The sequence below is a fragment of the Pocillopora damicornis genome, chromosome 6 (assembly GCF_964200805.1).
Source record: "Pocillopora damicornis chromosome 6, jaPocDami1.2, whole genome shotgun sequence".
NCBI lineage: Eukaryota > Metazoa > Cnidaria > Anthozoa > Scleractinia > Pocilloporidae > Pocillopora > Pocillopora damicornis.
Genome location: NC_142675.1, coordinates 25,287,026 through 25,309,494, shown reverse-complemented (window position 1 = coordinate 25,309,494; position 22,469 = coordinate 25,287,026). Strand labels below are relative to the sequence as shown.

At 37.7% G+C, this 22,469-nt stretch overlaps 5 protein-coding genes, 1 long non-coding RNA gene and 1 pseudogene across 6 annotated transcripts; 4 read left to right on the top strand and 3 right to left on the bottom strand.

The window, feature by feature from the left end:
* The first annotated feature begins 127 nt into the window (after window positions 1-127).
* LOC149044613 (uncharacterized) lies at window positions 128-1,519 on the top strand. The gene has a single exon (XM_089209832.1). The coding sequence runs from the start codon at window positions 653-655 to the stop codon at window positions 1,457-1,459; it is 807 nt and encodes a 268-aa protein (XP_089065958.1). The 5' UTR covers window positions 128-652; the 3' UTR covers window positions 1,460-1,519.
* Window positions 1,520-3,007: 1,488 nt separating this feature from the next.
* Window positions 3,008-10,364, top strand: LOC149044611 (uncharacterized). Its single transcript, XR_016188036.1, has 5 exons — window positions 3,008-3,032; window positions 3,327-3,408; window positions 7,125-7,190; window positions 9,931-10,036; window positions 10,157-10,364. It is a non-coding gene; the product is annotated as an uncharacterized LOC149044611 (long non-coding RNA).
* Window positions 4,198-11,819, bottom strand: LOC149044609 (uncharacterized). Its single transcript, XM_089209830.1, has 2 exons — window positions 11,699-11,819; window positions 4,198-5,785 (listed from the first exon to the last, which is right to left on the bottom strand). The coding sequence occupies exon 2, from the start codon at window positions 5,694-5,696 to the stop codon at window positions 4,710-4,712; it is 987 nt and encodes a 328-aa protein (XP_089065956.1). The 5' UTR covers window positions 5,697-5,785; window positions 11,699-11,819; the 3' UTR covers window positions 4,198-4,709.
* Window positions 8,160-9,919, bottom strand: LOC149044612 (uncharacterized; annotated as a pseudogene).
* LOC149044610 (uncharacterized) lies at window positions 10,022-11,796 on the bottom strand (the record flags this gene model as incomplete). Its single annotated transcript, XM_089210883.1, has 1 exon — window positions 10,022-11,796. A coding segment is annotated over exon 1 (1,644 nt), but the record flags the coding sequence as incomplete, so codon positions are not given.
* Window positions 11,820-12,012: 193 nt separating the features above from the next.
* On the top strand, window positions 12,013-13,677 carry LOC149044608 (uncharacterized). The gene has a single exon (XM_089209833.1). The coding sequence runs from the start codon at window positions 12,242-12,244 to the stop codon at window positions 13,046-13,048; it is 807 nt and encodes a 268-aa protein (XP_089065959.1). The 5' UTR covers window positions 12,013-12,241; the 3' UTR covers window positions 13,049-13,677.
* A 5,883-nt stretch (window positions 13,678-19,560) lies between these two features.
* Window positions 19,561-22,468, top strand: LOC113676275 (uncharacterized). Its single transcript, XM_089209831.1, has one exon. It carries the CDS (start codon window positions 21,288-21,290, stop codon window positions 22,092-22,094), a length of 807 nt encoding a protein of 268 aa, XP_089065957.1. The 5' UTR covers window positions 19,561-21,287; the 3' UTR covers window positions 22,095-22,468.
* Window position 22,469: the final 1 nt, after the last annotated feature.

The following is a 22,469-nucleotide window of genomic DNA, read 5'->3' as shown; positions in this document are numbered from 1 at the left end:
AGGCGTAACCGAAAGCAACTCTAGCTTCTCGAGTGCTCTCCAAACTTCCCAAGTGCTTCATATCTCAATGAACGCACAGCTGACGTATGACCCAATTGTTTTATAACATTTTCAACCCGATGGAAAATCTTTTTCTCGAAGGATTTGTTTGCGGACGTCATGAGCGTGCACAATTGAAGAAATGTAAAATGGTTTCCGTGTTTACATAGCCTGATGTAAACACGCGGGAGGTTAGGAGAACACGAGATAAGCGTAGGAAACCACTTCGCTTCGCGTCGTGGTTTCCAGCTTATCAGAGCGCACGTACTATTTGAATTATTTTATAGAGGAATATGAAACACGCTCGCACAATTGAATTTGATAAGACAAATTTACTAGCTATGTTATAAATAGTTGCGATAAACTGTGATACAGCACAACACAACTTAAAAGCTCTTAAAAGGTTAATGCTGTCGATTTAAGAGAAAACACAACTAAAAAACAAGACATAAAACCGCGCTAAAAATCATTCCACGCTATCATTTGAACTGACTTCACTCTGCGGCAAGTAAGGACACAGCACGTAGTCAACGAACAATTAGTCTGATTTAAAATAAGGAAAACTTTTAGATACAACATAATACGGTCTTTAGAAAGGCGGACGGATTACAAGATGTCAAAAAATCGCATCCTCCTCTGGACAGCCCCACGGTGCGTCTCAACAGCGTTTGAGAGATCGATTATGAATCTAAAGAACTCAAAAATCTTTCACGAGCTGTACTCACAAGCGTTCTACTTCGGTCCAGAAAAGCAAAGTGCCAGATATGCCGCTCAAGAAACAAAACAACAAGCGACCTACCGATCGATCAGCAAAATGCTGCAAAAGGAGTACGATGGCAGAGATTTCGTCTTCTCCAAGGAAATGGCCTACTGCGTGGAAAATAAAATGGACATTTTCGCAGAAGAAGGTTTCAAGAACTTTCAACATTCATTCCTCATTCGTCACCCTCTTAAAGCTGTCTATTCCTTGTACAGAGCCTCCACTAACCCGAAACTCACAGGATGGGATTACTTTGACCCTGCAGAGGCTGGCTTTCGTCAAATGCTCGAGTTATATGAATTTGTCGACAGAAATATTCACGGCAATCCCGTCGTCGTAGACGCTGACGATCTCTTGGATTATCCCAACGGAATTTTACAGAGTTATTGTGAAGCAGTTGGTTTGGAGTATGAAGAGACCATGACATCGTGGGAACCGGGTCCTGTGTCTGAATGGGACCTCTGGGCGGGGTGGCACGAAGACTTTTTGAAAAGCACTGGGTTTAAACCAAGAGCCAAGAAGAATATGCCTCACGCATTCACTGCGTTCGATTTAGAAGAGCTTCCCCCTGAGGTGGCTGTTGTGGTAGAAGAGTGTATGCCGTACTATGAAACACTAGCAGCTAAAAAGATCTCACCAAAAAGCAATGAACAATGCTAAAGAATCTGACTTGATCTCCCTACTGAAGAATATAAGTAATATACAATTCTGCTATTTATCAAATAGGTCTATATATTATTTTCCATATGGTTAGTTCACCGAAGAGGGGGGGCAGGGGGTAGGAAAAAGTTTAAGAAAGCCACGAAGTGATTTTTTAGTGGAATCGACCGTCATGGCTCACCATAAGTTACACTGCCTAGTAATTCATGGAATGCATTTAACGAATCTTTTCTATTAACTGTCGCAATACCTATCCAAACGACACGAAAAGCGGAAAGATTGTGACAGAATACTGGATAAATGCAAAAACATGCTTCCGTTTTTGACGTTTCTCCTGTTAAACAACTGTGAGTAGTCTTTGGAACTCACACGACTATTCCTTAAAAATATCGATACCTCGAACTAGAATCTCAGACGTGGCCAGCCAGAATTATGTTTCCAGAACTGATAATCACCGGAACTTTCGAAAAAATGGCCTTGTCAAATAGACATATGAATGGATACTTTCTAGAAATAAATGACAGCTAGAGGCTGAATTACATATATACAATTTAACAATTGGTTCATATGTCAGCGTGCGTTCATCGAGATATGAAGCAGGAAGTTTGGAGAGCACGAAAGATGCGTAAGAGTTGCTCGAGGCGTAACCGAAAGCAACTCTAGCTTCTCGAGTGCTCTCCAAACTTCCCAAGTGCTTCATATCTCAATGAACGCACAGCTGACGTATGACCCAATTGTTTTATAAACATTTTCAACCCGATGGAAAATCTTTTTCTCGAAGGATTTGTTTGCGGACGTCATGAGCGTGCACAATTGAAGAAATGTAAAATGGTTTCCGTGTTTACATAGCCTGATGTAAACACGCGGGAGGTTAGGAGAACACGAGATAAGCGTAGGAAACCACTTCGCTTCGCGTCGTGGTTTCCAGCTTATCAGAGCGCGCGTACTATTTGAATTATTTTACAAAGGAATATGAAACACGCTCGCACAATTGAATTTGATAAGACAAATTTACTAGCTATGTTATAAATAGTTGCGATAAACTGTGATACAGCACAACACAACTTAAAAGCTCTTAAAAGGTTAATGCTGTCTATTTAAGAGAAAACACAACTAAAAAATAGGTATGCAAAGGCATACATGTGTCTAGTGCGAGCTAGTTGCTTGCATGTACTTCAAATTTTTTTGTGGCATACAGTTGTTACCTCTTTCGATCTATCCCAATCATAGCAGACGTTTTGGAGCTTAAATGGAAACTACATATTCTAGGAATAGTTTAAATTTGAGCGTAAAAGCGACGGAATTAGTTTTGGGGTAACAAAAAATGCAATTCTCAAAAGCGTAGGGAAAGGCCCGAAAATGAAAACAGAACTTCCTAACTTCAAGTGAGACTCTGCGATATTTGACTATTTTTTGGACTGATAATTTTATTTTTTTAAGTGGTCATATGTTTTTAAGGTAGTATTAAATCGAAGATTTTGTCTTTAAATTATTCAACTTCCAGAATCTTTAACACAACGCTATGGCCGTGAACTTATGTAAACAACGATGGTGCATATATCGCCCAGGTCTTGTAAGTTCAAGAAATTCCTTGGTTTTTTCGTTTTTGAACGGTCTATCTAAGACTTTTTGGAATAAAGAGATATCTCTTGCTTATTTTCCTTGAATTTTATCAATAGCTTTTGGTCAAGAGAAAATATTATAGGGTTTGTATTCTCGTGAGTGTTAGTTTCGAAGCGCGTAGTTCGTGTACTTTTCTCTTGTCTTCTGTTCTGGTTTCTTTTTAACAATTAATCCCTCATTAGTTAATGATTATTAGTTAATAAGTTTGCCATTTTAATCACTTTCTTTTGAGCACATGTATCAGATATTGTATCTCATGTTTCATCGCCATTAGTTGCTGCTGTTACTTTCAATGTTCATCTGCTATCGTTAGGAGCTAGACCAAAGTAAGTCTTCCTTTATTTTACATTTACGATATTTCCCTTTCGGTCTGTATTGACTACATTGGTTTATTTCTCGCACTTAGTTCTCTTTATAATCGTCTCATTGTTAGTTAGGTATGTGTTGCATTTCCCAGGGTACTTTCTTAGTTTATGTACTGCTGTACTTTTTTTTTCAGTTGAGACCACACAAATTCAGCAACAATCTTCAATTATTATCCGTAACCTTCAATCGCAACTTCGCCCTTTTCATCCGTATAATTCAACATGATTTCACACCGATTACTTGATTCTAATTTGTAATTTTGATTACCTACTGTATTTAATTAATCCTTGTTTCTACTGTGCATTCGATTTGTCTTTTCCCTTCTACTAGTAACTTTTGGAGGAACAGAATGTGTAACAACTTATTAGGGACCTCTGCACGAACCATGAATTGCGAACAAAGGTTTTCGTTAAAATTTTTTACCTTTCGGGATGTCTACGATAATTTTCACATTCCCACACGGATCAATGATCGACGCGAGCCATCTTAAAAAGAAAAAAGGATTGCAAACCGACAAATTTAAAGGAATTTGCAAGGCTTTTTTAGCTCTACATGTTGTACAACATCATGCGCAAAAGAATATTCCCTTTAAGCGACCTGGCACGTGTCTTTTAGGACCACTGGTGATATAATGTATTGTTGCCAAAGGTTTGGGCTGAATTGATTCTCACTGTGGGGTTTTGTAACATATTAGTCCATTGCAATTGTAAGAAAGTACATAAGCAAAGAACACTGCTAACAAACGACGAATGTAAAACGTAACATTTGTTTAACCAGAAACTGCCAATCTTTAAAGGAAACATATATCTAGCCTGTACTCTTATGGATTACAAAGTACCAATAACTACATGTCATGGGCTAAGTGAAGGGCTTACTTGGAGAAATGGAAAATACCTGTTCCATCAAAACTTTAGTTCAGTGTGAATTAAGCAACGAAACTGGAAGAACTCGATACTGTGTAATTGGAACGGATGTAATTGCATTCAACACAAACTTGTGACACAGACCTTTCAGTTAGCTCTGTTCACATGAAAAATAAAAATGCATGGTACAATATACACAATACTAGACATATTGCTGTCCATGAGAAAACAAGGAAATAATACAGTCGAAAGGTAACGATGTCATTCAGTATCATCATAATGATTAATTACATCAAGTGTTCGTTTTTCAATATTCTCTGAATAAATTAACAAAGGAAAAGCTAACTGGAACATTTCAATATTGTGTAACTGGAAGTAACATGGGTCCCTTCTACTAATTAAATGAACTTGAACATAACTTGTGAACTTAGCTTACAGTTCAAGAACAAAAATTTAGCCTTTGGCACAACATCAGTGACAATTTTAGTCTTCTTGTTGTAAGTGATTTCCACTAGAGGTAGATCAAGGAAAACTTCAGTAATGTTATCTTCTGTTTGGGGCATATCTTTATTTCCTATTGCAATCAGTAGGTTTTTTGTTTGATCAAAAATTGTAAGTGTAAGATTGGTGTTATCATCGATCTTCACTACTACTTGCAGGTAGATATTTTTGCTACACTTTGCTAACTTTTGTTTAAGGCCACAATTACCGCACTTCAGAATGTTGGTGTTTTCATAATGAAGCTTTTTCTTGCACACCTGACAGGAGTGGTACACTGAAAACTGAGCAATTTCTAGTATTTTAGCAGTTGATTTAGAAATAAATGATTCTGGGATGTCTGTTGGGGTGGCCAATGTTTCTTTGAAAGGCTCAACTTCTGTGATAGTTGTAGATCCATCTCTTGCTGTTGTTAATTCGTGCCAGTCACCATTCTTTCTTACTTTCAGGTTCTTGAAGGCATAAGTTTTCCCTTCTTGTACCTGATTAGTATACTGTTCCCAGAGAGTTATCCTGATAGAACCAAATGGATCTCTTAGAGTTGCTTCCACCTTACTCTTAGGGCCATTCATGGTATTAGCCTTTTTCTCTCCTGACAAGTAAAGGAGATTGGCTTTGACATCAACCAGCTGTCCAGGATTATCAGAGGTAATGGATGGTATGCTGACAGTTGTTGGGATTGTGATTGGTTCAAAGTTGAGTTCAGGCAGTGGTTCCACTTGGATTCTAGGGCTCATCAGTACACTCTTTGTATCTCCTGTTGCATCGATGTTGAATTTCTTGATTTTGATGGGGCTTTTCTGTTCACTGTACTTTTTGAAGTCATTGTGTTTTGCTGCTGAGAAGCATACCTCTCTAACAACTTCTGCTTCTGTTTGAATTTGCATATCAAATCATGTGGTTTTAGAACCTTTCTTTAGAGGAGAAATGTTATGAAGATAGCCAGTAAGTTCATCCTCCATTTTTCAGGAACAGGCTGTAAGGGAAAGATGGGATAATACATGAAATTACTGGTATTGACACTAAGACTTAAAATGAGGAGAAGGTACTTAGATTTAAACAGAGAAATAAGTATATTTAGTTGTTATTATATACACTGGCTAGGAAATTGTTTGCTACTATTGAGAGAAAGGGGAAACCAAATAAAATTGAAAAAAATTGCAAGCTTACCTCTATCCCTATGTTTATTCTTTGATGGAAAAAAGTGTAAGAAGGTTGCCAAAAAACAAAACAACCTTCAGAATTGCATTATAGTTTTAGGTTATCTTATTGAGGAATTTCATTGAGGAAAATTAGTATTTTTAGATCCGTTACTTGACAGTTAACTAACTGACTTCACATGTGTGCCTATTTTCAAGTTTCTATCCTTCAATTTATGCAAAAACACTGGCTTGTGATCTGAAAAATTGGAACATCTTATCAATACATGCATAAATTATGATGATGGATGTCAAGTGAATTTCTGAATTAATCTTCCTACATTGAATTCTATTGGTACTTTATGGCATTCTCAAACATCTTAGATGTAGTTACGTGTGTATTCAATTTTTAACAACATCAAGTTTTAATCAATGCACACATTGCTGTATGATCAGTGAAATATGTTTCCAGAATGTGTACAGTCACTTGTGATTCAGGCAAATTGGTATATATATGGTCAATAGTTGTTCTATTATCATTGGTATAGGATGATACCAATTGTCTGTAATTGTTCTCTATTATAAACAAGTTATTGAGGGGAACTTTCTCTTTTTGAATTAAGTAATTAACATTAAAATCCCCATGAAAAACATTAAAATAAGAACAGCAACTATTGAGAATTTGGGTCAATGCTAGACACATTTGTCGGACTGACACTTTCGGTGACCTGTACACACCTATGATATTAACATGGGGAATGGCAACAACTTTGATAATGGTTATTTCTACTCCATTGGTGTTTTTGGCCAGCGGATATCCAGGCTTAAAGGGGATTTTAGTGTATACAGCTGTTCCACCAAAGGGCCTTGTAGTGAGTATTGCAGATTCAATGTCATTTCAAAATATAGTATACCCACGTATGGCATAGCTGGCATTGCTATCTAAATGGTACAGTCTTGTTTCTGAGAATATATTGATATCCATATTTGAATAGTTTAGTTCACTACGTATGTCTTCAATATGTTTATGCAGAGATCTTAAATTAAGGAAGCAAATTTTAAAAGTATTTGGGTCTAATTCATAGATCGGAGTATTAGAAAGTTTGGTATGGCGATCTGTGCGTAACTGCTGCATGTGAACTTTAACATCATGATTAACAGCTATTTTACTTTCAGAAAGGTCAGTTATGTAAAGTCCATCAATTGTTGTTACTCTGCTGAGTCCTACATAATGCACATGAGGTATTGCTCTTTTGGTGTTAAAGTTAACAGCTATTCTAGTTTCTGTGTCACCTCGTGATCTATGTATGGTTTTGGCTGCTGCAGGTCTTAATGGAAACTGCTTTCTTACAACTTGGGCTGTTCTGTTTCTTCCTACTGCAAATTGTGCAATGATAGGTTTGATAGGAGTCCATGTAGGTTCAATTCCTTGCAAATACAATTGCTTGTTATCATGTCTAGTTTTTTCTCCAACATCAACATGGTCAAACTGTACCCAAATTATACCAGATGGTCTACTTTTGTCATATAATGTAGTCTTTTTGATAATATTACTTGCCCCATTTGTAATACCATCATCAGTTCTTACATTTAATGCTATCTCTGTTCTCTCACCCTCAGCAAGTTGAAGGTTTGAGGCTAACTGCTTGGTTTTTCTAGGATCTAGTGGTATTTGGTTTAATATCTCACTTCTGAGTTCTGGAGAGTTTGCACCTATAACACTGTCTAAAGCTCTAATGGTGTATTTATCACCAGTAGCTGCCATATGGACTCTATTGTTCCACTCATCTACTTTAGAATTCTGTATAAACAAATGGGGAATATCAGTTGGGTAGTCTCTACAATTTTCTGAAATGCACCTCTCTTTAAGTTTGGCAATGTCATCTGTAGTGTGATTACCTTCTCTTAATCTGTTAAGAATTTCAGCGAATTGTTTACTTTCTCTCTGCCTCATGATTTCTTGTAATTCAAACATGGTAAAAAGTTCTTTCCAGAGGTTGGGAGCAAGAGCTCCATACTCTGAGTCTTTCATGTATTTAAACACATATCTATCCATACCTGGTTCTAGCTGGAATAAATCACCCAGTGCAATAACACTAACACCCCCAAATGCCTCTTTGTTGCCTTTAATATCTTTTAATCTATTGTTTATTTGTACATTAAACATGGTATTTCCTACCATAGATATCTCATCTAGAAATATTAGTTTAAGTGCATGAAGTTTGCATCTCAAAGTGTTAAGTCTACTAGAGTCTAGTGGTTTGTAATTCTTAAGTGATTAGCATGCTAGTATTTGCAATCTAACCATATAAGCATATGGATATGAGGTGAACCTCGTTGTTGAAATTCTACTCAATAGAACCAGTCAGATATCCTTCCTAGAGGTTGGCACTTATTCAAGAGGAAGTTAGTGAGAAATTGACTGATCTGATAATCAAAATGTCTAGCACATGATACTGGGTCACTTTGAATTAACCTACATTTTTCATCCCAGTTCATATTTTCCAGATGAGTATCAGTGTACTGTTTGTGGTCAACCAACTCTCCAAGTATTCTGAGCAAATGAATCCACTGAGTTTCTGCTGAAGAGAAACTACAAAATAACGAGGCTGGTCCTAATTGTCTTATCATGGCAAACAAGTCTTTCTTTGCTTTTTCAAAATATGGTGGGGAACCTCTTAATGCTCTAAGAAACTGAAATCCATCATCATGATGAATCAATTTCTCTATTGCTCCTTCTTGTTTATGTTGTGCTGCATTTAAAGTTCTGCTATTCCCTTTGCACTTTCTAAGAGCAACTTGGGAATTTCCTAATAGTATTTTCAGCATAGCCGCTCTTCTATCTGACCGCCTCAATTCAGATTTACCAATGTCACTGTAATGCACGCTAACTAATCTCTCTTTATTTTCTGGTCATTTTTGTCCAAGAAATATGCTAGGATATGCCAATTCTTCAGAATATTGATCTCTGAATATGCTTAAAGGTTTATTCCCTTCACCTGGCGCAACATTTAAAATATGATGACTCTCATTGTCCTCAACAAAATTTGTGTTTGTCAACAAAATTTGTGTTTGTCAACATGGTGTCAGTAACTCCAGCAGGTATTTCTATTTCATCTTCACTCCACTGATCTTCGGTCTCTACAACTTCATCACAATTAGTATTACTTGAAGTATTAACACAACTGTTAACAATATTTTGTAGTCCTTTGCGTTCATTTTCAATATTTCTTTCATCTACCAAACAGTTGTCTCTATATTCTACTTCCCAGACCTGATTAACTGTTATTCCTTCTTGTCTATACAGGCTACTGTTATTGATGAGCCAGTTAGCTGCTTGAATAACTTTATGCGGTCTTACATTGAAAGACGTTGCTGAACTTTTGTATTGTAATTTTCTCTTTAAATTTACTTTAATTGTACTAGTATCACTGGGTAACCTTGGTAACACATTAACAGTATTGGATACTTCTGCCACTACATTAACTACATTTCCAAGAATTTTGAATTGCCTTCCCCTTGGAGCTTGCATTAATTTTTGAAATGCAAGTCTTGGTGCAAGAAGTCTACATTCAAGTTCATTCAAGTAAAAAAAATCTGGTTTTTTTGGATATTGCATTCCATTTAAAATAGCAGTAGGAGGAACTTTATTCTTTATTAAGTATTTGTAGCATGTTCTGCAAAGCAACTCTTCATGTTTGACACTTACTTTATTAATAAGGTATTTTTCCCCAGCTGCAGGATTTGATTTCTTTAATGTATTGGCTGAAGAAACACTGTGTTTATACCATAGCTGGTCACAACAGCTACAGATGTATAATGGACCTTGCAACACTATTTCATGAAATTTTGAAATGTGATGATTCTCATTTAGGTCTCCATCATTACTACTTTTTGCGGCAGTTGTTGCTACTCTAATGTGACATTCTCTATTCTGGTTTGCTACCACACAGTGACATTGTTTTTTTTTGGTTTTTCTTAGTGGTATAGGTTTGGTCATCTATTCCAGACAGAACACTGCTATTCCTGTTGTTTGATTTTTGCATCCTACCTTCATCAGTTCTCCTTTTTTTCACATATTCCCTCAGGTAAGGATTGTGATTCCTTTTGGCGCTTACTTCATTGATTTTAGATATCTGCTTCCTACTTTCACTGGCCTTTTTCTTTTTCCTATATTCTCTCATGTACATGCTTTTTTCCCTTTTTAGGCTGGCATTATGTGATTCTTCAGAGACAACTTTTTGTTCGATTTTGTTTAAAATATCAATATGCTGACTTTCTAGTGAACTAGAGCTACACATATATGGTACTGTTGATACATAATGTTCTTTATTTACATGAACTAAATAAATTGTTGTAGGAGGTTGTTGCAATAAATGCGCTGGTTCAATTAAAGTTGTATCAGAAAAATTTTCATTGGATTCTACAATATGAATTCTCAAGTTTTGTGACTCAGCAACTGCTTGAACAATGATTGCATCACACCATGAACCTTGCAGAGACATATTAACCAAATAGTCATCCCATGAACTGTGGGTATTGCTTTCAATGAAATTTTCTGGGTTTGACCGGAGATAATTAATACCATCTTGTCTGATTTGCAAGTGGTGACTTGGATCACCATACAACTGATGAGAAACAGTTCTAAAGAAACAATCACCTGCACCACCCACATCAAGGGGTCTCAGTCCCAGCCGATGTAATCGAAAATTTAACAACATGGTGGAGCCTAATGACAATGTAGTTTGAGTGTTGACACCTTGAAGAGGACCTGGATTTAATCCAACATCACCTGAAGTCAAAAGCTTCATTCTTGACACACAGAATCTTCTACTATGAGTACTTGATGCTATTTTTTTGTGGTTAAATGAACGGGCATGAGTTCCAAGTTTGCTTTTCTTTGCAGTCAGTTTGTTTAATTTTACAAACTTAGTGAAAAATCCCTCACATCTGTTCAGATATCTGACATAGCAGAACTTAAAGTCAGTAGCAAAGCTGTACAACCAAGAAGATTTAGGAATATATTTCCTTATAGAAACCTTAAATTTGCTTCTAGTTTTTATTATCTTCGCGGTCTTGAAAACCTTGTTCATCGATATTCTGGACGGCTCTCGGTCTCTACGTCGTTTAATTGTTTTAGCTCTTTTGGAATGCCTGCAAGTATCGCTCCTTTGTAAAGAAAACGAAAACAAAGATAACGAAAACAAGATACCCAAATCCGTCGATTTTGTTGAGTGGACGCTTACATTCCCAAAAGCACTACTACTTTTAAAATTATTTTGTCTATAAAAATAAGCCACAGTTTTCTCCGACGGTTCATTACTCAAAGGCATTCTCAGTTTAACGACAGCAGATTTTCTAGCTCTGAGCGATCCATTTTCAAAATACAGTTTCTTCAATCCTTTTACGGGCTCTACAGTCCCAAAACAGAGCTCAATTTTCCCCAAAAGGGACTTAATAATTCCCAAATGGGCCTCAACTCTCCCCATAAGGGGCTCGATTATCCCCAAACGGGGCTCAATAATCCCCAAACGGGGCTCAATACTCCCCAAACGGGGCTCAATAATTGCATTCATGAAAGCGTGGTCAACATCTTGTTGGCGCCAGCTACCTTGATGGATCACCTGAAAGTATCTTGTTAAGCCTTTCACTCGTTCACATTGAACCGTGATTCGAAAACTGTGGCATAATGAGAAACAAACTTTGAGGAAATTCATTATAAAGACTCCACAAAAGACCGCTTCACTTACCTACTTCACCATCCACGCGTGGGTTTGACTACGCACAACGTCGAAAGAAAACATCACCTTTTCATCGACTTGTTGTTTTCTTCTCGTTTCCAAATTCCATTAATTGGTCTCGACTATTCCTCGCTCTGTTTTTTTCTTGAATGGGATTCGTCGTAGTTTTTTCGTTTCCGACTCCCCGCGATTATAAATCGATTTGTTTACACATTTTTTTGGTTAACATTTTCTTTCCTATTCATGTCGACCATCACAAAATGTATACTTTAATGTGGCCTTACTAATATGACCTCGTAATTTGTGGTATATGAAGTATTTTTCGAAATTTTTTGCACTCTTCCATAGGTGTCTTCGTGCTAAAGCACTAGACACCAAAAACAAGACATAAAACCGCGCTAAAAATCATTCCACGCTATCATTTGAACTGACTTCACTCTGCGGCAAGTAAGGACACAGCACGTAGTCAACGAACGATTAGTCTGATTTAAAATAAGGAAAACTTTTAGATACAAAATAATACGGTCTTTAGAAAGGCGGACGGATTACAAGATGTCAAAAAATCGCATCCTCCTCTGGACAGCCCCACGGTGCGTCTCAACAGCGTTTGAGAGATCGATTATGAATCTAAAGAACTCAAAAATCTTTCACGAGCCGTACTCACAAGCGTTCTACTTCGGTCCAGAAAAGCAGAGTGCCAGATATGCCGCTCAAGAAACAAAACAACAAGCGACCTACCGATCGATCAGCAAAATGCTGCAAAAGGAGTACGATGACAGAGATTTCGTCTTCTCCAAGGAAATGGCCTACTGCGTGGAAAATAAAATGGACATTTTCGCAGAAGAAGGTTTCAAGAACTTTCAGCATTCATTCCTCATTCGTCACCCTCTTAAAGCTGTCTATTCCTTGTACAGAGCCTCCACTAACCCGAAACTCACAGGATGGGATTACTTTGACCCTGCAGAGGCGGGCTTTCGTCAAATGCTCGAGTTGTATGAATTTGTCGACAGAAATATTCACGGCAATCCCGTCGTCGTAGACGCTGACGATCTCTTGGATTATCCCAACGGAATTTTACAGAGTTATTGTGAAGCAGTTGGTTTGGAGTATGAAGAGACCATGACATCGTGGGAACCGGGTCCTGTGTCTGAATGGGACCTCTGGGCGGGGTGGCACGAAGACGCTTTGAAAAGCACTGGGTTTAAACCAAGAGCCAAGAAGAATATGCCTCACGCATTCACTGCGTTCGATTTAGAAGAGCTTCCCCCTGAGGTGGCTGTTGTGGTAGAAGAGTGTATGCCGTACTATGAAACACTAGCAGCTAAAAAGATCTCACCAAAAAACAATGAACAGTACTAAAGAATCTGACTTGATCTCCCTACTGAAGAATATAAGTAATATACAATTCTGCTATTTATCAAATAGGTCTATATATTATTTTCCATATGGTTAGTTCACCGAAGAGGGGGGGGGGGGGGGGCAGTGGAAAATAAATCTAGCGAGATTTTGCTTTTCAATGTCGAAGAATTCTATGATGGAGAACTTTTTGTCCAATACATCTTTGGTCAATTACATATATTATCACGTCGGAGACAATCTTACTCGACAGTTTGACGTAGAATACATCAGGCCCTGGTTGTTCAAAGCTGGGTTAAGGTAACCCAGGGTTAGTGTGAAATTTGATTTCAGGTCTGAAAACTTTAAGAGAAAATTCAGTTCAAATCTTTTTGCTTGCAATTTGATCATTGGATGTTCTAAAAAGAATAGTGAAAACTTTCCCCAAAAGACTTTTGAACAAAGAAATAAAGAAAGCTGGATTAAAATTTAACCCTGGGTTAGAGCTAATCGGCCTTTGAACAACTGGGCTCTGATTGTTAAGCTTTCACTAACCACTGTTTTCAATGAACATCGTTCCCGTATATTGATCTATCTGCTTGTATTTGATGTTAATTTGAATTAATGTAAATAAAAGCACTTAATATATCAAACTCTTTCCCCAGCGCGACGAACATTTGTTTTTCTCGTTTCCAGGTATACGCGACCACTAACCCCACGTAATGCGCATGCTCTCCGTTGCGAATCTTGAAAATGGCGCACAGGCCAAAGAGGGAAATAAAGAAAGCGAAGCGATTTTGCAATGAATATTTAAAATACACCCCCGTTAGAAAGGCGAATCCACGGAAGAAAGATAAAAAATTGTATGATATTGAGACCAGGGAGGTTGAAAAAATCAACAAGAGGTTGAAAATTCATTACGTTGGCTATAGCACATGCTTTGATGAATGGAGACTTTCGGGGCCGATGGAGGATCTAGATATTTTCCGTTTGTCGTAGCGAAAAGCTGTTCATTCCATCACTTGCTTGTGAAATAAAGAAAAAGCTTTGGTCTGGACGGCGAGAGGACCCTGATATGAACATAGACCTTAATGTTGACCAAGATGTTTTCATGGAAGGTCTTGGGGAATATATATAACGGCGTAATATTCGACTAACACAGTCTATATACCGTAAGATTTTACGCCACTAACCCAGTCGGTAGATTAATTCTAATAAACTAATATATAATTAAATTATATTACTGGCGTTAAATTTACATTATATATATCACTGACTGGAAGAAATTACGCCGTTAGTTACTGGCGTAAAATCTTGAAGATTTTACGCCAGTAACTAACGGCGTAATTTCTTCCAGTCGGTAAATTATATACTGTAAGATTTTACGCCGTTAGTTAACGGCTTAATCTGGGGGCTTAAGTGGGATGAAAGAATTTTAAATCTAGGTGGAGATTTTGCGTATGTAATTCCAGGAACTATTAAGTATTGGCTGGGACAAAGAAGTCCAATTATTGAATACAAGCTCATCGGGGAACAATATGCTAGAACAGAAGTTGAAAACAGCAACTTTATTACATTTCAGTTTGTGAGAGGTGATGGTAACAGGAACAACTACCATGCCAACAGATGAAATAACAATCCATTGTTTAAACACTATATAGTATCTTTGCCAAATACTTTAGATTCACAATCAAAAGTTCCAATATTATTTTACAGTTGTGACTGAGTTACCTGGCTTATGGCTGGAAGCAAGGTTGCTGGTGACCTTGTTTTGATACAAACCCCTTTACTTTTCTTGTGTAAATACAGGCTAGTTAATTCATAGGTCGGGTTACTGAATAAACTGTAAAATGGCCTATTTTGGCAAATAAAATTAAAGGTGATATTTTAAGGGTACCAGAAGTATTAAATGTTTGATCCTGACTAACATTGTGACCAAACTAAAGGAAGATCAGGGTCAGGAAATCCTTCCTCAAGAACTAAATGACATATTTTATAACATAAAACTAACAAAACTAACTAAAACTAAACTAACTCTGGTTAATATTGAAGCTGGCATCTGGGAATCCATTTGCCACCTTCCTTCACCAGATGTGCACAGCAAGTTGAAGCTGGACAATTTTTGCATGATGTGCGTGTCTTGATGTTGTGGCCTTTGTTTGAACAGTTATTGCATTTGTAGGTGATCTTAACCCTTTCATAGCCTGCTGCCTCCAGGAACTGAATCCTGTTTTTCTTCAGAAACAGTTGTTTGAGGGCATCAATCCCTTTGTGATTTGTGGATCTGAAGAAATCTTTAGAAGCTCTATCATTGTATTTTTCCAAGCCTTGCTGTGTGTAATATGCTATGTTCTGATAAAGTGACAGGAACTCAGGAACATGACAACATTGTGCATGCATGTAGGGAGTGACATCTTTTGCTTGGTAAACTTTGAGAAAGTGCGTATACCATGATTTGATATTTCTTTGCAGTTCAAGAATACCCTCTTCAGATGTAAAATCTAGCTTTAAATCACCAATCATGTCCATAAATTTAGCCCAGATCAGTTGTATGTCTTTGTTTTGACTGCAACGAGGGAGAAGCATAGGAATGTTTATATTCTGAAAGAGTTTCAACTTTTCTGGTCTAGTAAGATCTCTATATTCCAGCTTTTTGTTCTCTTTGTTGATTCTAAAATTAAAAGTGATTCCAATATTTTTGATAAATTCTTCATAACATGTTATGTGTTTATATTTATCTCTTGGAATCCATCAGAGAAGGTTTTTTTTTTCTCAATAGCATCACTTCTTCTCAGCTCTCTTATGAACAAGTCAATCAAAACATCTGAAATCCTCAGAAAAAGATGTAATGTAACTATGATGACATGGTCCATAGGTATAAAATCAAATATTGGTTGTGCCTTACAGTTGAATTTCTTTCCAGTGGAAAACCTTGCTATTTTGGCAACAGTTCTAGCACCAGATATGGGGTCATTAACTGACCATGTTTTGCTTGTGTCCCACCACACACAAGCATAATCCTCATTTGCCCTGCCTAAACCACATACCAGTGCTAAAATTTCAAATCTCTTCCAAAAAAGTATTCAATTTTATAGGTGCAATTATTTGCACTTATCTCCTTTAAGTTTGACATTTCCATTTGAAGGTCTGCTAGGTTGTCTCTCAGATTATCATATGTCTCTGTAGTTTTTATAACAGCAAGTACATAATTTTCCCTTCTCACCCATTGCCACATCCTTTTCATTGAGAATAGTAAAAGTGAAGTTGACAACTGTAAGCCGCTTTCCAATATTTGTACCATCACCACTAAGCTTGATCTTAATAGTTTCTCCATCATTGATTTCTCCATTCTTCTGAAGCTGAGTAATGTGCTCTTGCAAGCTTTCTGCAAATCCTTTGTTTCAAGTTCCATTTACTGTTTAGCTCATTAATTTGCTTCTTGATGGAATATGTATTGGGAGACCATTAGCCTTAATGGCAATTTCATGCCAGGCCTCATTTGAAATATTGAATTTATCTTTGAGGTAGAGCCACATATTTATGTCATCAATGTCATCATTATTAAGGGCCTTTGGGTTAGACTCTATAAATGGCAGCTCTCCCTCTCCAACAAGATTGAAAGTTTCATATTGATTAGTCTCAGTGCTGAGGACTTCAATTTTGGTTTCAACAAAATTGTACGGCCCAAGAAAAGAGAATGTAGCACTCCTCCTTCAGTTTAGAATAGTCATTCAACTTCTTCTTAGCTGGGCCTCTAACTTTTTTCTCATTTTTAATCACTTTTTTGGCCAATTTAATAAATTCTTGTAGAAGGCCCCTTTCTTCTCAACTTTCTCGAGAGCTTCTCGGGCTTTTTCATCCACTCGCAATCGCTTTGCCTTCTCCTGTACCAACGATTCTTCTAATTTTCTTTTTTCTCCCCTTAACTGGCTATTCTCATCTTTAAGCTGATGCACATCAACCTCGTTGTAATACACCTTAAATCGATACCAAGAGCCCGTTTCCAAATTGCTAAGAAGTGCATTTAATTGCCTTCCGCCACGATCACTAGCTTTCTTGACAGCTTTCTGAAGACAGAATATTTTCTTTCTGAAGACTTCTGATATGCGGCTAGTGATTATTACAACGGTATCCGCGGGTTTCGCCCATAACGAGTTTCGCCCAAGAAGCGTTTCGCCCATAACGAGAATGGTTTCGCCCAGGCATAAATTCGATTCGCCCAGACTGACAGTCAGTGATTATCCAGGCTAAGGGCCTCTTCAGACATATGCTTTAGATGAGCCCGGTAACCGGGCTTTTGTTTTCTGTTCATACAATGTTCATACACGACTTTCGTAATGGCGGACGTAGCGCGGGGCCTGACCTTCTTGTCTGGGTCGTACAGGTTGTTTGCAAGTTATACAACAGTCGTTTGAACACATTTTTTTGGACGAGACACGAGAATTTTCGTATGGCGGGTTTGTATGGCGATCTATGATCGAATGACTCGTGATCGGTATTAACCCCTTTTATACTGGAATAAGGGGCGGATTTTTTTTATTGTTAGTCGGCATTTCAACTGAGAAAGGCGGACAACAACATCTTATAAAACTTGTTAACAAATTGTAATTAGGACCGCGCGTCTATTCATAAACAACACAATTACTATTGGTATTCAAATTACATTTGATTTCACTTTGGAAACAATAGCGTGCCAAGTAAACTTCAGTTTTCTTTTCAAATCCTATTGACAAGTGAAAAGGTGAGATTTTTTTGGCCAGAGTAAACAACGGTTCTTTTCAAGTTCTATTGACTAGTGAAAAGGTGAGATTTTTTTTGCAAGAGTGAAAATCTATTGATAAGCGAACAGGTGAGATATTTTTGCAAGAGTAAGCTTTTCAAATTCTATTGATAAGGTTTGATTGAGATTTTTTGTGCAAGACGGTAATTTCCTTTAAGTTAAAGCTTTCGTACCGCACGCTTCGTCGGAGTAGTAAAGCTATTCCACGCGCGCGCACTCATGAACTTGACTAGTTTCTATCTCTTTTCCAATTATATGTTGCCGTTACCTATGTCAGAAATACAATCTTTAACTCTCGATTCCTTTGTTTTAGTATTCACGAAACCGTATTCACATGTATTCATAAGCTGGCGTGCGGAACTTATCTTCCGTGTACAAAAGATTTGCAACGATGATATGTTCCACGCGCAAGTGTTTTCAAAAGCGTTTAATTTAATTCTCGAGAAGAAAAGTGATGCAAAAAAATCATAGCAATGCTTTTACGACAAACGGACGTCTCTGCAGTATTTCGTGCGCGAATTACCTTAACAATCCCCGCTCCACAGTGAAAGCTATAATTGACTTGTTCGTTTCAACAGTAACTTGTTCGTTTCAAAATTTCATGATCTCAGGTCAAGTCACTTTTTTTCATTCTGTGCATACAAACGTTTATAAGGTTGACGTTTTCCGAGTGAGAGTGTAGAAGTTTTACTTATGGGCGAAACCTTTATTGTTCTGGGCGAAACCATTCTCGTTCTGGGCGAAACGATATGTGCGAAACTCGTTATGGGCGAAACCCGCTATAACCATTACAACTCGTATACCTGATTGTTCAAACACTTTGTTTACGATTGTTGAAAGGACAGAATCGTGGTTTTCTCCGTCTTCGTCTTTACACTGCTTTGAAATAGTATAGATTAGTAAGCTGAAACGAAAAATTAATCGGGGAAGTTTACGAAATATCCAGCAAACAAGCTTAAAAAAGGCATTTATCTAGACTTCATACTACGACGAACTCCACAAATCTTACTTTTTATCTCGTAAGTAAACGATGGCAGATTAATTCCCGAAGCGCTTTCTGAGTTTCCCGATCCCTCTCCTACTACTTTCACGCTTACAAAACAGGAAAAATCAAAAGGAGGAAGATAAAGCTGTTTTGAAACGTCATTTGACGAGGGTAAATCTGCTTTTTGTTCGACACTTTACATATCAAAACAAAGGAAATTTGTTCCTCTTTTTGATTCTGGCGGTACATTTTTAATGTGCGCCTGCGCAAAAGAGATATCGCCCGAGACCCTTCGCTCGGTTGTGTTTTGATCAAAAACGCCTTGTTAATTTCACGCAACCGCTCGGAGAAAAGGTAAAAATGACGAGGCAAAAACTTTACCTTCAAGTTAGAAAATTAGCGAAATAGAAAGCCACAATATTATAGTTTAATATTTCAGAGATGCATTGAGTGCTTTTTTCCGTAGAGAATCCGCACGATGGTAAAATATTCGAAAATTACACTCGATTTGAGTGGGACGTTGAAATGGGCGTGGTCACTATATTCATGTTAAGACTATTGGTACCCCACGAGTTTGATATGTAATTGGAAATAAAATCAAAGATATGTATTTAAGGTACAAAGCACATTGGGGCACGCTACTGTGGGATTTGACAAAAATTAATGTACGGCGAGAGCCACTCCCCCGCCTCCTATCTCTCCCCTTGGTTTTGCCCCCAAAAATCTCAAAAATCAAGCTTAAAAAAATTCACGTAACTCAGGTTCGCTACGATTTTTTAGTGGAATCGACCGTTATGTATACAAAGCCGAGGCTCACTATAAGTTACACTGCCCAGTGAATCTTTTCTACTAACTGTCGCAATACCTTTCAAACGACACGAAAGGCGGAAAGATTGTGACAGAATACTGGATAAATGCAAAAACATGCTTCCGTTTTTGATGTTTCTCCTGTAAAACAACTGTGAGTACTCTTTGGAACATTTTCACCAAGTGAGATATGCCAACAGACTATAGCTATCGCGGCGGACAGGTGCGTACAGGAGATACCAGCATTGTGGCGTCATAACTGTAGATTACTGACTGGTTTTGTTGATAATTTTGATATCGAGATTTGCTTCTCGTTGTAGAGAGCTCAAGTGATGTGTCAGAAGAAAGCTGTTAGTAGAACAGTTCAATTTATTAGCATTCCCTGTACTGTGAACTCTGATTTTGTAAAGGACAGATAACTAGGGTTTTCCCAAATTCTGCATTAATTTATTTCAAGGTAACCGATAACTGCCACCGCATACTGATTCAGATGTTATCACTGACACTTATTACGTAAACCGTTTCTGTGAAAAACTTGATAAAGATTCGTATTGTTTATTCGATCCCGTTATCATCACTTAATACTCCATTACGTGAGTGGCACTCACTCACCCGATGATTTCACACGGTTGGATTATCTCAAAACTGCGTTCAAAAGGACGCTCTTCGTCAACATTTGCTTGTAGAATAATGCTTTTCACGTGGGTGATTTCCGACAAAGTTGCATTTAGTGAAATTCTGAATTAAAATCGTTGATCGTTGCCAGGGTCATGCACTTAAGGGGTCCGAAGCTTTGATTCTTAATTTGAGGAATGGTCGTGTGAGTATTAAAATATCGATACCTCGAACTAGAATCTCAGACATGGTCAGCCAGAATCATGTTTCCAGGACTGATGATCACCGGAACTTTCGAAAAACTGGCCTTGTCAAATAGACATATGAATGGATACTTTGTAGAAATAAATGACAGCCAGAGGCCGAATTACCTATATACAATTTAGTTGTGATAAACTGTGATATAGCACAACAAAACTTAAAAGCTCTTAAAAGGTTATAGTGCTGTCAATTTAAGAAATAACACAACTATGAAATAGGAAATACAATTGAAAAATTACATAAAGAAAGAAATAGGGTAAACAGATGGCCGGGTACCGCAAGACTCGATAACACCCACTAGAACTAATTTTACTCGCCACAATTCACAAAACAAGTATTTCTTCTAAATGGCAAAAATAATTTTGGATTTCTCATTAATCATTTAAGTGAACACATTGATTTTTGCCGCTCAAATAATGAGCTGAAAGCGTATGTGAATCGATTCTTAGCATTACACTTTGATTCAGCCGCTAGAATTGTTCCGCGTATTTTCTTTCTTTTGTTTTAGTATTCGATTGCCTTTTAAAAGGAGAGATTGTTACACAGGGTTGCACCTGTTGTTATTTTTTTTTTTACCTAATATTGAACTGACGGCAATGCGTGGGACTACAGTTCACGCCTTCGATATAATACGAGCAGCAGGTCAGGATATAAAACCGCGCTAAAGATCATTCCACACTATCATTTGGACTGACTTCACTCTGCGGCCAGTAAGGGCACAACACGAAGTCAACGAACAATAAGTCTGATTTAAAATAAGGAAAACTTTTAGATACAAAATAATACGGTCTTTAGAAAGGCGGACAGATTACAAGATGTCAAAAAATCGCATCCTCCTCTGGACAGCCCCACGGTGCGTCTCAACAGCGTTTGAGAGATCGATTATGAATCTAAAGAACTCAAAAATCTTTCACGAGCCGTACTCACAAGCGTTCTACTTCGGTCCAGAAAAGCAAAGTGCCAGATATGCCGCTCAAGAAACAAAACAACAAGCGACCTACCGATCGATCAGCAAAATGCTACAAAAGGAGTACGATGGCAGAGATTTCGTCTTCTCCAAGGAAATGGCCTACTGCGTGGAAAATAAAATGGACATTTTTGCAGAAGAAGGTTTCAAGAACTTTCAACATTCATTCCTCATTCGTCACCCTCTTAAAGCTGTCTATTCCTTGTACAGAGCCTCCACTAACCCGAAACTCACAGGATGGGATTACTTTGACCCCGCAGAGGCGGGCTTTCGTCAAATGCTCGAGTTGTATGAATTTGTCGACAGAAATATTCACGGCAATCCCGTCGTCGTAGACGCTGACGATCTCTTGGATTATCCCAACGGAATTTTACAGAGTTATTGTGAAGCAGTTGGTTTGGAGTATGAAGAGACCATGACATCGTGGGAACCGGGTCCTGTGCCTGAATGGGACGTCTGGGCAGGGTGGCACGAAGACGCTTTGAAAAGCACTGGGTTTAAACCAAGAGCCAAGAAGAACAATCCTCACGCATTCACTGCGTTCGATTTAGAAGAGCTTCCCCCTGAGGTGGCTGCTGTGGTAGAAGAGTGTATGCCGTACTATGAAACACTAGCAGCTAAAAAGATCTCACCAAAAAGCAATGAACAGTACTAAAGAATCTGACTTGATCTCGCTACTGAAGAATATACAATTCCGCTATTTATTGAATAGGTCTATATATTATTTTCCGTATGGTTAGTTCACCGAAGGGGGAGGGGGGGCACAGTGGGAAATTAGTCAAGCGAGATTTTGCTTTTCAATTTCGAAGAATTCTGTCATGGAGAACTTTTTGTCCGATACATCTTTGGTCAATTACATATATTATCACGTCAGAGACAATCTTACATCTGCTTGTTAAGCTTTCACTAACCGTTGTTTTCAATGAACATCGTTCCCGTATATTGATCTATTTACTTGTATTTGATGTTAATTTGAATTAATGTAAATAAAACCATTTAAGTAACTGGAAATAAAATCACAGATATGTAT